This window comes from Rhinolophus sinicus, linkage group LG09 (genome assembly GCF_036562045.2).
Source record: "Rhinolophus sinicus isolate RSC01 linkage group LG09, ASM3656204v1, whole genome shotgun sequence".
In the NCBI taxonomy this organism is placed as follows: domain Eukaryota; kingdom Metazoa; phylum Chordata; class Mammalia; order Chiroptera; family Rhinolophidae; genus Rhinolophus; species Rhinolophus sinicus.
The window spans coordinates 77,890,844-77,905,015 of NC_133758.1; the positions used below are offsets into that span (position 1 = coordinate 77,890,844).

At 33.4% G+C, this 14,172-nt stretch overlaps 1 protein-coding gene across 1 annotated transcript in view; it reads right to left on the bottom strand.

Moving 5' to 3' along the window:
• Positions 1 to 14,172, bottom strand: part of SEMA3D (semaphorin 3D) — a 198,248-nt gene that overhangs the window by 17,714 nt on the left and 166,362 nt on the right. Inside the window, exons 12-13 of the mRNA XM_019753571.2 lie at positions 4,195 to 4,417; positions 2,223 to 2,311 (exon numbers count right to left, since the gene is read on the bottom strand). Coding sequence (XP_019609130.1) covers positions 2,223 to 2,311; positions 4,195 to 4,417 — 312 coding nt within the window. The remainder of the gene's footprint in view (positions 1 to 2,222; positions 2,312 to 4,194; positions 4,418 to 14,172) is intronic.

The window sequence follows — 14,172 nt, forward strand, 5'->3', positions numbered from 1 at the left end:
TCTACCTTAATGAAATGATCAAAATAGTTATTTTAAAGTATCTTATTAAAAGAAAATCATCTAAATTTATGAGAAACACTACACTGAAAACTGTTCCTAGTTACTTACAAGTTTTCTCCTTCTTCTAAATCTGCTTATCTTAACTGCTTCCATATAATTCAAACTAGTGTTGACAAGAACATCTCCATAATTATTTATTACCTCTTTCTGCTCTTACTTAGATCAGTAGTTCAAAAACTTGTTCAAGGAGCAGCGTTCTGAGGAGTTATAATGCTCCTTGTGGATGACCACGTTCTTTACAGCACGCTGCAAGCAAGATGCTGATGGGCGTGGTTTCTTGATATAAACTGCGGCCAGTTTTATTTGTAGAAAGTATGGCTATGTGTATGTAATATAAAATCAGAAACATGAACACAAAAGCTTTTTAACTAAAATGTTTTAAAATGTATCTATCTATCTATCTATCTATCTATCTATCTATCTATCTATCTATCATCTGTTTATCATTCATTTCTCGCCAGTCAATATTTACAAATATTAACAGACAACAAAAATTTAAGAAAATATATGTGAAGGAATTTTTTAAAATTATTTGTTTTTAAATTAAAGTGTATTGGGGTGACAATTGTTAGTAAAGTTATATAGATTTCAGGTGTACAATTCTGTAATATATTATCTATATCTCACATTGTGTGTTCACTACCCAGAGTCAGTTCTCCTTCTATCACCATATATTTGACCCTGTTTACCCTGCATTTTTTTAAAGAAATAGAACAAAAAATCATCAGATTTGTGTGGAACCACAAAAGACCTCGAATAGCCAAAGCAATCCTAAGAAAAAAGAACAATGCTGGAGGTATCACACTCCCTGACTTCAGCTTGTACTACAGGGAAACAATAATCAAAACAGCATGGTATTGGCAGAAAAAACAGACACACAGACCAATGGAATAGAACTGAGAACCCAGAAATAAACCCACATAAATATGGACAGATAATTTTTGACAAAGAAGCCAAAAACATACGATGGAGAAAAGACAGCCTCTTCTTTAAATGGTGCTGGGAGAATTAGAAAGCCACATGAAAAAGAATGAAACTAGACTGCTACTTGTCACCATGTGCTATTTTTTTTTTTTTTAAGTGAGAAAATTCTAGCCAATAACTTTGGTATAGATTAAGAAAACAGGTTCATTATTTAATCTTAGCAGTGGAATCCAAAGAATTCCTCTTGACCACAAACAACCACTGAGTGAGACTTATTCTAATGTGCCTGCGTGAGTTGTGGGGACTTTACTTTTTGGCCTCTGGGTTCACACTTATATTTGACATCAGCTGGAGTCTCCCTTAGGAACCACTCACAATTTTGTTTTTGGTAGACGCCAGATAGCAGGTCTTGTTCTTGTTAACTCCTTGACCACTATTATCCTCACAGTGTAAACAGGATTCTGTGGAACCCAGCATGTTAATTAACATGAGGGCTCTACTCTCTTTTAAGGCAACAGTGGTTTACAGGGAAACAGTCCATTTAATAAACTGTTTCAACAAAAATGTTACAAAAAGCACAACATATTTTTAGAAGCTCTTCAAGAAATACAATTGTATTTCTAATGTTATTTTCAGATAATATTTTTAAATTGAGTACCACTGAGGATCTACAAAGAATGCCACAATTCAAACGTATTTTTAAAAGTCGAAGACATTGCTCAAATCTGGAGAACTATTATTTTAGATCTACTAACTCTTTGGGGGGATGAGGGGAGTTTAGCATACATGAAGACTTACTATCATACAACCTTTGTTTTAAAAAATATTCCTTACAGAAAAACAGGGACACGTGATTTATATACTCTTCCAGTTTTCTCAAATTCAATTGGGGAAAAATTGAAAAGTAAAATTTATAAAGTAGAAAAGCATCTGGATAGTAAAAGAGACCCCAGACTTTCATCTACTGTGGCAATTTGTCTGACCATATGCTCAGAGAATGCAATAATGAGGGGCAGCCCCATGAGCCCTGAATTCAGTGGTATTCTACAGGGAAAGGTGAGCCCTATGCTTAGTTGCTTTTAAAACTTTTTTCCATTGCTTAAGGAAAAGGAAAATAAAGGAGTTATTTGCAAAGACTTCTCCAGGAAAAGAGTTGATGTATTAAAATAAATGTGTTGTATATCAAGGGCTGCTCAATTTCCCCATCTCTTTCCCCAGAACTCTTGACTGAGGTTTACCTTGAATATCTGCAACTCCTCCAGTACTACCTCTTCCATGTTCCATTTCTCCTTTGAAATGCTGACAACTTTTAGGACTGTTCCAATGTCTGAAAAAAATGCATTACCCGTTTTATCCTACTGTTTCTACTTCAATGTTTAGTTGTAAGCATATTCCTAAGAACCTTTACATCATTCCCCTAGATTTTCTTTAAATGCCTTTCAAGAAATCAGATTAAATCATGCCAGAACTGAAGCTTAATGTATAGGATTCTCCTCTTCTGAAATATTACAGCTTTTTATCTCATTAAAAAACACAGGTTTATAAAGAAAATATTAAAAGACACATGCTTGGAGTAGATTCAACAAAAGACTTATATATGTCTCATTTAAATATTGGTTGAAATGATAATAAAAACAGATGCTTTTGAATGTCTGAGCACCGGGATGGGAGCATATTAACATGGATGGTAATAATCCTGTTTGCACAAAATAGTCTGGAGTGTTCATCTCTGTTTTTAAATGATGCTAGGATCTTTGAAAAATGTTAAATATACATTTTTCCAAATGTCATAATTCAATACCTAGCTGTCTATCTTAGTATCCTTGTAATTTTTTCAGTAAAAGTTAGGCAGTACCACCTAGTGGCTGAGTGGCATTTATAACACTGAAATGTTCAAGATCTAGGAATCAGCGTTGGGTGGATCATGCAAATTAAGTGGCAAACTCATTGGAATCAGTGACAACCTAATTATTTCACGTTTTGATGCATCAGTAGTAACCTCTGTAGCCTTGGGAACATAACTTCTTTTCTGGGCCTCAGAATTGCCATCTGCAACATAACCAAGTTTGATCAGTTTCTCGAAAGCTCTTGCTTGGACCCTATTACACACACGCTTTCTAATAAACCTTATTTCTGTAGAATTAATATAGTTTATAAGATAAAATTATTCTAAAGTTGATCTGCACTCCTAAAAAACTATCCCAATAAAAATATTCATTCTTTGAAAACCTATTATTTCTATCTTCATGCAATGCTTGATCCATTAAATTACATACGTAAGACGCAGTGCTTTTGTTTTAATGATACATATCTACTGCCATTGGAATTCACATGATATTATTAGATAATACGTTTCTTCTTCTTGAGATACACTAAATAAGCAATAGTTTTCTTTCTGAAAAATTTTTTTTCATAATTTTGTAATTATTGAGTTGGCAGGAAAAAAATAACAAAATAGGTTCCAATGATGAAAGTGATACCTAATCTACAAAATTTAAGGAAGAGAAAAATAAAGTCCAAGAAGTTTCTACTGAAAGAGCTTTACAAAGCAATGCTTAACTTTTTTGAAAAGCCATCTTAAGTCATCTTAAGTCACTGATTCTCAAGAGTGGGTGAAGAGATCCTTTGGGGTAAGACTTTCCAAAGATCTCTGTAGGGAAAGGGAAATGTGAAGTTTGAAAATAAAGAAACATTGCTTTACCCTATTTGTTTAATTTTAGTCCATAGTCATTCAACAAATATGTATTAAGCACCTCATCTATAGCAGGCCCATTGCAGTCAAAATATACAAATATATTTTGAAATCTCAAAGAACACTCACGAAGGCTGGGAGATATTTAGGATTGTCAATTAAAAGCACATGTTATGCAATTTTAAGAAATAATGACTAATAAGTAACCTGCCTAGAAAAAGATGCATGTATCTTGATCTGGGGAATTCCCCAGGAAGGGTACCTCAAAAATCCCTAAGTACTTAAAACCCCAAAAAACAACGAATGAGAAAAAGAGTCAGGTGTGTGTGTGTGTGTGTGGAAAGGGGTGAAGGGTTGTTTTCCTATAAAGATTGAGACATTTGAACACAACAACAAAAACTTACTGACTAGACATTAGCTAATAATTACTTATGTTGTTTTGACAATAAATATTTTTGTCTTATTTGTCTAATCATAAAAAATGCCTTTGAAAGAAAGCATAATCCAGTTCTAGGTACCTGTCCCAAGAAACATTACATCATACTGGCCATCTTCTGCGACAACATGATCCACGACAATCTGTGTCAGTCTGTAATCGACATTGATTCGCTTGAATGTTGGTCCTCCCGCAACTGGATATACTGATTTATACATCACAGGGTGCCTCCTGATGAAACTGATGACCTCATCTGGAAAATCTCGGGTTGATTTGATCAGGGGGTCATAGGTTTTGCTTGGACACTGAAAAGAAATGAGAGGAGTATTATTCATGCACTTAGAAATTTACACTTACTTCTAGTAAAGTTGTTGTTAAGGCTTATCATTGATAATATTAAAGGAATGGTCAGCAGGATCAATATGCAATCACATGTACTTGTAAATAAGTGCAATTTTCCTCAGGTATATTTGAACCCAGTTTTCACTATCAAAAATATCCTAAATTATATCTATGTGTCCCTATTATCTAAAGTTTCTACAGAAGTTCATTTCTTATGAAGATTATTGTTTACTGCAAAGATTCATGACATTTGAGTTGAAATAATTATGAAGAAAGTAATCTATAAAGATGGGAATATATGAGAAACTATTATTTTCTATTTCTTTTAAGATTTCAGTTTTAAATTAAAACCATAATTATAGTTGATGTGAAAATTATATTGTAAACCATTCAACAGCTCTTCCCCTAAAAGATCTGTGAAACTTTCTCACTTTTGTTTAAAAACACCTCGTGTGCCTTTTACTGTCCTCTAATTCAATAGTTAACATACCCTGCCCCCTGGTGGACAAAGTAAAAAACTCATATTAGTACAAATTAAATGAATTTGATGACTTTATCCAAAGCATATGAACAGAGTTATTTTATGACTTTTTTAGTACATATCTTCACTCGTATATCCTAAATATGTTTTATGATTTCAACATACTGGAATTTAGGAAGTTACGGCAGAATAATTCTGTTGTCACATTTGAGTCCTTAATGGGCTAATTACATTCTTTTGGAATGGAAAACTTGGGCAACATGATGCAGGCATAGAGAAGGAAATGAGTAACACTGAGGAAAGTCTGTAAGAAAGTGCTGTTTTCCATATTTCAGTTTTTAAACAAGTTGGAAATAATCTCCACTGAACTGAACAATTCTGACTAGGCCGTATTTAGAATCCAGTGAAGACTCCAAAACATACCGTACTTCTTAGTCAACGCACTCAAAGAGGGTCATTCTCAGGGAACTAAAGATACTACGGTATCTTTAAAGTCACAGTATGTGACCCTGACCCAATTTTATACCAATACATGCACAATGACTGACTAAATCAGAAGAAATATCAAAAAAGTTGTATAAAATAAAAATCTGTTAATGGTTTTCTAAATTACTTTAATTTGAAAATATCTTTATCTTTCCCCCAAATCTTGCATGTCTGGTCTTAAGAAATGGATCTTTTCTTGACATCTATTCATTTGTCCCAGGTCTGCACTAAAGAGGTTAGAAATGACCTAGAATATTAGCCATTTGGTAATTAGCATACTCTTAACTGGATATTGGGATAAAGATCTAAGTCTGTGTCTTTAGTCATTGTTTCTAGCACTTAGGCTTCAGTCAAGTGGAATCTGTCAACTCTATAATGGAAGGAACCCTATATTAAATAGATTAAGCTGTGACTCAAAATGGATATGGAGCTCAAATGATTCAAAGCTCTTGCCCAATTACAGGCTGCATGTTTGAGGCTCAGTCAAAGGCGATTCATAGTGGGTTTACAGCTTATAATGCCTGTGGTACAATCTGGTTGGTCTATCATTAAAATCAAAGCAAAAGCAGGATTTTGCCGGCATTACATTTTTGAAACAGCCCTCCAACTTAAGGGGAAAAAAAATCTCTTTTGACTTTGCAGCTGCAGTTATGCAGTAGCCAAAATTTCAAAAGAAATAATATCATGACATTCAAGCCACAGGTTATGGTATCGAATTTTCAAATAATTCGAAATTTTAATGTGAGAAAGTATAGATGAATGAAGATAGGAACAGTTAGCAAAGAAACAGATACGACCATTTCCCTCATTGCTCGCTACTGACAAAAAAGGTTTAAGTATGATAAAATCTAATAAGAAAAAGAAGGAAAACCTGGTTTCTATTGACTATTATAAAATAATCTTTGAATATGTCTGTTTTCTTATGGCAGCTTTTCCTCATGGCATGCTTCCCGTGTTTGCATAGGATCTTTTTCCTCTAGGTTGCCGTGCATGATCTCTCAGGATCAGGCCTCTATGCTTTCACAAATGAAAGTGATTTGGTAGAATTACTCCCTGTGGTTTAAGATAGTACCATTTGAATCAAATAGTGTTATTGTAGTACATTAAAAACCAGAGGAATTTTCCTTTGATATCATATAGCTATGTAGCACACAGATCTAAAAATAACGTGAAATGCCAAGCAATGCATGCAGGTAAGAGTGAAATAGGAAAGAAAAATTCCATAAAGGAGAAAAGAGAAAGTGTGGGAAAATGCTCCATCTAAAGCTAGTGATGATATTCAATTATTTTCCTTCAAAAAAAATCCTAGAAGTGATATTGCATTGTGATTTTCAGGTATCACTCACACCAGTTAGAATGATTATCATCAAAAGACAAATAATAACAAGTGTTGCAAAGGCCGTGGAGAAAAAGGAACCCTCATACACTGTTGGTGGTAATGCAGACTGGTGCAGCCTCTATGGAAGGCAGTGTGGAGGTTCCTCAAAAAATTAAGAATAGAATTACCATATGAACCAGCAATCTCTCTCCTGGGTATCTACCAAAAAAATCTGAGAACATTTATCTGTAAAGATCTATGTTCTCTGATGTTCACTGCAGCTTTATTTACCGTGGCCAAGACATGGAAACAACCAAAGTGTCCTTCGATAGATGATTGGATAAATAAGATGTAGTATATATATACAATGGACTACTACTCTGTCATAAGAAAAGATGAAATAGTGTCATTTGTGACAACATGGATGGATCTTGAGATTATTATGCTAAGCAAAATAAGTCAGACAGGAAAAGTCGAGAACCATATGCTTTCACTGATATGTGGTATATAAAACTGAAAGCAACAAAGGAACAAGACTAACAAAAAAAAGAAACAAAAACTGATGGACACAGACAATAGTTTAGTGGTTACCAGAGGATAAGGGGGGAGAGGGTGGTAGATGACGGTAAAGGGGATCAACTATATGGTGATGGAAGGAGAACTGACTCTGGGTGGTGAGAACACAATATAATATATAGACGATATATTATAGAATTGTACTCTTGAAACCTATGTAACTTTACCAACCATTGTCAACCTAATATACTTTAATTAAATAAAAATCCTACAAAATTTTCCTATTGCAGCTATATTATATCCCTGGTATGAAAAATCTAGTGAATTTTTCTCCGCATGGCTGTACTTTTAATTTCTACAAAATAACAGTCCACCTGAATGTACTGTAGATGGCTATTTATTTCTGCCTCCAGCTTTCTAACATTTGCCTAACTTCCATGAATTTAGCTCCTATGACTGTTGGAAATAAATCAAGGAACTTATCTGTGTTCCACCTGTTTTGAGAAACTCTAAGATGGTTTAAAATTTGAGGGGGGAGAGAAAGAGAACAGTTACCAAAAATTTTAAATGTCATTATCTTGATGGAAATAATACCAGCACAAGAGCAGAAGAGAAATGAGACCTGCCGAGACAAACCCTGAGATGAAAGGGTAAGCCCTATAGCAACAAGCCCTGGTCCAGGGCCTATCTCCCATGGCTGGCGGCCATGGCTGTCTAGGTGTGATCATGTTATGCTTGACAAATCTACGTGTTTGTATGCAGACTTTACTACTGCAGTGGGAAGGGTGGATAAGAGGAGAAAAATGGATTTTATCCAATGGGAGAACTTTGCCCCTTGGCCCAGCACCAGACAGCTGTTAAAAGTTTTCTTCCCCTGCTGCTTTAGGCTATTCTCTACAGGTTGCAGTTTCCTTTTAAACAAATCAGAAAAATGACTAACGTGAGGGAAGAATTGGCACAAGGAAAGACTGAACCAGGCTTTCATTTCTAGCAAACTGGGAAAAATAAACTAACTATGCAAAGAAAGTCCGATTTTTATTTATAAAGTAAAAAAATGCAAATTTAATAAGTGCCATCCTATCCCCCTGCTTATTCATCTAAGAGTCAGTTTACAACTGTGGGCAAGGAAAGAACTCATATTCAATATCAGAGATAGAAAGGCTGGGGGTACAAACACAGAGGTAAATTTTTTTCTCTCTTTTTTAAAGTTTCCATTTCTCTTAGAGGGAATTTCTGTACTAAAAAAAGGAAAACATTATTGAACAAAATAAGCAGCGTGGGATTTGGAGAAACTCATTTTAAGAGTGAACGTTGGCCCTATGGAAAAGAAAGCTAAAAGCCAGTGGGAAATATTGATTTATGTTAGAAATCAGATATCTCTCATCATTTCAGAGAAACACAACCTATATATAAAGTTAAAGGGAAACTAAAGTTTTGTCATATACCCTCTTCGGTAGAATTAGTTTTAGGAATTTGGAATCTAGAGGCCCGGAATCTAGTTCTGCCTCTGCTTCTCCCTTCTAGAATGAGAAACCTAAAATGAATAGAATTAAAGATACACTCAGTAATTTGGAGAAGCAGTCACAAAGTAATAGTTTGTTATCCAATAAGTGGAAGCCAACAAATGTTGAGGAGAAAATAAAACTGTGAATTTGTATATGAGGGGAATTTGTATATGAACCAGTGATGCATAAAATGAGATTTCTGAGAAGTTTTTCTCAGATTTTAAATTAATTAGGAAAGCCTTACTTAAAACAGAATAAAAGAAAACAAATAACAACAACAAAAATGTTAGTCATATTCCTCAGTTGCATAAATGAGAAGATTAGCATGAGACACTGTGAGGAAATTCTTCCATTATTTTTCAGTCCCCTTTGGTAAGACTATCAGTCTAACATGTACAAATGAAAAGCAAGTTTAGGATACTATTTTTAAATGACATATTTATTTTAGGGCAGGTACACCTATGTTTGTAAATCAACCTCAAAGCACCTCTTATCTACAATATAGTCTAGAAAATTCTTATTTAATGGGGCCGGACTACTTTACAAACCAGATCTAATTTAGGAGATTAATGAAGACATAAAATTCTGAGAATCATCAGCTCAAAAGCCAACTATTTTAGGTAGACCAAGAAGATAAAACGGGTTCCCTAAAAACTTTTGGAACTTGTGGATTACATGGTCATCTCAAATGCCTGCTCTTTCCAAGATGAAAGTTGGAATTTCTCAGCAATCATTCCAGTTTTAGGTTAAGCATCATTACAGATATCCAGTCTGCTAGGTAGATCAAGTTGCTGACATTAAACATCATTATTCTGTGACGCAATCCTTCCATGGTTTGCTTTGTTGAAGCAAAATAATAAACCACTCTCAGTTAAGACCGTGATGGCTTGATATGTTAAAGTAAAAAAATGTCTTTCTAGAAAAATTATGCCAGGACCCAGAGAAGGTCCACAGTAGCATATTTAGTATGATGAACTTTCCAGTGGACCTGGAATCAAAAGAATTTTGCAATTTCTCAATGTCTTTTACTATGTTAGAAAGTCCAATTAAAAAAAAGAAAGTCTTGTGGGAAATAAATAAGGACTATCATACATCCACATCCTGAGTTTGGAAGATGTTATATATATATGATTGTTTATTTGAAATGTCCAGAATAGGCAAATCCATAGACACAGAAGAAATATTAGTGGTTTTCAGCAGCTGGGAGGACAGGGAAATGGGGAATGACTACTAATAAGTATAGAGTTTCTTTTCGGGGTGATGGAAATGTTCTAGAATGATAGTGATGATAGTTGCACATTGTGAATATACTGAAAAAACACTAAGTTGTACATCTGAAAAAGGTAAATTTTATGGCATGTGAACTGTATCTCAGATTTTATCCTATAGCAAAGGGACTAAAAGGGCCCTAGTGTAAAGGAAGGAAACTGTTTTGGTTTACCTTTGAGTCTCTCTAGAGAAAAACCCGCGTGAGTTGTGCATGGTAGGGCTTCTTACAGAGAGGAAGCTATCGCATTATTTTACATTTAGTGGTAGTTGAAAAATCACTTAAGATTGCTTTTGCAGTGGGCTGGTTAAATCAAACAGCTAATTGATTAATATATGAATATGAATTACAAAAAAGGACTTTAAAATTTTCTAAAGATCTGAATTCCTTAAATACAATTGCAGACCCTTCTATGGACTATTTGAGATTTAACAATTCTCACTAAAGTTTTTATAGGATATACTGATTTTCCTTCTTTGTTTCTCACTAAAATAAGGTTTTGGTGTGTAAGCTATTAGTGAAATTACAATCTATCATCCACCAAAGTACACAAAGTAAAGTCAATTAAATCAAGGTATAAAATTAAAAAACAATTCTTCTAAATGTCTCATTTTGTTTCCTACCAAAAATGGACCCTTAGTTGGGAAATTCATATGCAAGTTTTGACCTTTAAAATTAAAGTTTGTTTAACAGTAAAACCAGTAACTATTTGGGGGGGGGGTGTGGAATTTAAAAATAAATTGCTATCTTTACAAAATTAGAGGTTTAGAAATTATATATGTGTATATATATATATATATATATAATATATGCAACACTGGCAAAATGATTCAAGAGTAGCAAAAGATATATTTCTGAATAAATGAACTTCAAAAACAGGTACTTTCTACATTTTGGCTATTGTGAATAGTGCTGCAATGGACATGGGAGTGCTAATCTCTCTTCCAGATCCTGATTTTAATTCTTTTGGATAAACACCCAGAAGTGGATTGATTGACCATATGGTAGTTCTAGTTCTAGTCTTTCGGGGAACCTTCATATTGAATGTGGAATCAGTCTAAATGTCCATCAATGGAAGACTGGATAAAAAAGAAAGTGGTATATGCATACAATGGAATATTATACAGCCTTGAAAAGGCAGGAAATTGTGTAATATGTGACATCATAGATGGACCTGGAAGACACTATATGCTAAGTGAAATAAGTTAGTCACAAGAAACAATTACAGTATGATCCCACTTATATGAGGTATCTAAAGTAGTCAAACTCATGGAGGTAAAGAAGAGATTTGTGATTATTGCTAGAGTCTGGGAGGAGTAGAAAACAGAAAGTTACTAATCAATAGGTATAAAATTTCAGTTACACAAGATAACAAGTTCTAGAGAGCTAGTGTACATTATTCCCATAGATGACAATACTGTATTGTGCAGTTAAAAAAAGTCTGTAAAGATGTTAGAGCTCATGTTAAATGCTACCACAACAAAAATTTTTTAAAAAGTATTTCTTCTCATTTTTTTGATAAGAGAATGCTTTAAAAACTGAATCATTAATATTTTTATTTATGCACAAATCCTAAAAATTATTTATCAATAGAATGAAATTACAGAGTAAATCTTTTATAATACATCAAATATAAAAAATAAAATCTCCTGCCTTTAAAAATCTTCCCCAGATCTTTTTTCCTAGCAGCTTGTCAGTTTTGGCCTGAAGTCAGTTTGGTTTCCATATCTGACCTCTACCACTCAGTGTATGGTGGATTCTGCTGTATTTCATTTCACTTGGAATTTCTTATTACCAAGACTCTCAGTTCAGTATGATGTAAAAGTCTATCTGAACAAAATGTAGTTTGTTCAGACATGCTATTTGGACAGCAGAGGGCAGAAAAATTCCTTGAAGTAATGGAATTCTGGAAAGGTATCCTAGTGCATCCTTGAGTTTCCAGACTTATTAACATTACAGGGTGGTAATATCATTGTAAGTCTAGGAGTATAGGTTTGATTGGTCACAGGAAGTACATAATTATGTCAAAACTAAAATAAAAATTAAAGTAGCTATGGTGCACTAAAGTGTTTATTTGTCTGACTGGTAACGTCAACAAAAGGCACTCCTGGAAGAACCTAAACTCAGCCTTCAGAGCAGTATGAATGCAGAAAATGTAAAAGCAAAGGTGGTTTTTAAAAGAATCCACTTAAGCTTTTTAACCTGAGTGTAAAGTGGCTTTCAGTAAAGATTCTTACATTTCATAGAAAGCCAGTTATTCGGCAATGCTTTTATTAAAGTACAATGTGTTACCTGGAATTACAAGAAAAAGGAATGATAAGTGCAATAAGGCTTCAAAGCTTCTTCGTTATTATTCGTGCAGAGAACAGATCGATCACTGGGGAAACAATGTCAGGTTCAGTTCCATTGTTTGCTTTTTTTTACTTTGAAGGGAGAAAGACACGGAGGTTAACAGCATCTGATTTGCAGTTAAGTAGGTCTAAATTTAGTTCCAGTCTCACCACTTGACAAGCTATGAGACCAGGAGCATAAGCATACGCTCACTGGGCTGTTTTTTTTCCATAAAATATCTACATTATTATGTTGTAAGGATGTACTGACATAACATATAAGGCTTTACCACTGTGTCTGGATCATGACACGCGTTCAATAATGGCTTTTGACTAAAATTTCTGAACTGGAAGTTTGTAGAAAATAAGAAGACTCATAGCTTCACTTAAACAAAAATTACTGAACTTAGGCTGCTTTAAAAAAAATACACTTAAAAGAGAATGTAGGAGATTTTGTAAAAATAAATGCAGTTAATTTTAGATAGAGCATTAGGCAGTATATCAGTCAGGTTAATTTAGGGAACAGGTGCATGTTAGAGAATATTAAAGAATGAAGGAGAGAAGACTGGTCAGAAAACTCCAACATTCCTCTTCATTCTGCTGTGATTGGCAATATAATGTTTGGAAAGTTATTTAATTATTCTGGGCCTCAGTTTACTCCTATAAATGGAGGGTGAATTGGGAGGTCTCTAACATCCATTCTGGTTTAGATTCTCAAATTTTACAAGTGCAGTTACTTGATGCACTGGGAAATATAATTTCAATGATTTTATGAACACAGAGTTATTTAAAATGGTAAAGTTAGTTTATAAAAAGCACATTTGTGTAACAGATTTTCACATCAAATATACGATGTTCCTAACTTCAATATCAGCCCTCCAAATATAAAATGTGATGTGGAAAATATGACTAATTGAATTGTATGCGAATAAAAAGTAAATATTAAAAAAGAACTAAAGTAGTGAAGCAAAAAAGTTACACATTTATTTATGATTTTAGACATTTTCAAATTTGGTCATAGTAATTTCAAAGAGAATATAAAAGTAACTAGTGACTTAGAAATAATTAATATCCTCTGGATACTATAGCTTTCTAGGCTAGATACTGCCTACAAAGCTTTCAGGAGGACTGGTCATCATTATTCTTACACAGAACCAATTAGAAAGGTTAGCCAATAAAAAGTAGTTTTAAAATACCTCAGTATCTTTTGTTTTACATAAATAAATTATTTAGACAGGCTTATATGGTTACTCCCCATGTAAAACTAGCTAACATAATCTGAGTTTAGTTCAGAACAACAAGAAAGAATTAACCAAAACTATAAAGCAATACATATATATATATATATATATATATATATATATATATATATACATGCATATATATATATAAAGCAATATACATATTATAAAGCAATATATATATAAAGCAATACATATAAAAAGCAATATATATATAAAGCAATATATATGTATATATATATATATATATGTGTATATATATATATATATATATGTATATATATATATAAAACTTTTGACAGTAACTAGGATTTTTTTTTTAATCCAAATTCTATAAAAAGGACATAATCTACCTGATCAAAGAGAGTGTTCTACTGGAGTCTTCCTGAGGGAGACTTTATTTTTCTGTCTCCACTACCAATAGTGGCCTGAGAATGGGCTATGGATAAAAGATTATTTATAAGGCATTATTCTCAAAGCTCAGCTTCAGATGCAAATATATTTACACATTTTTAAAAAGCATAGGAATTAGATGAGAAATATAGATGTTTATTAAAGATAAGGCATAACTCTG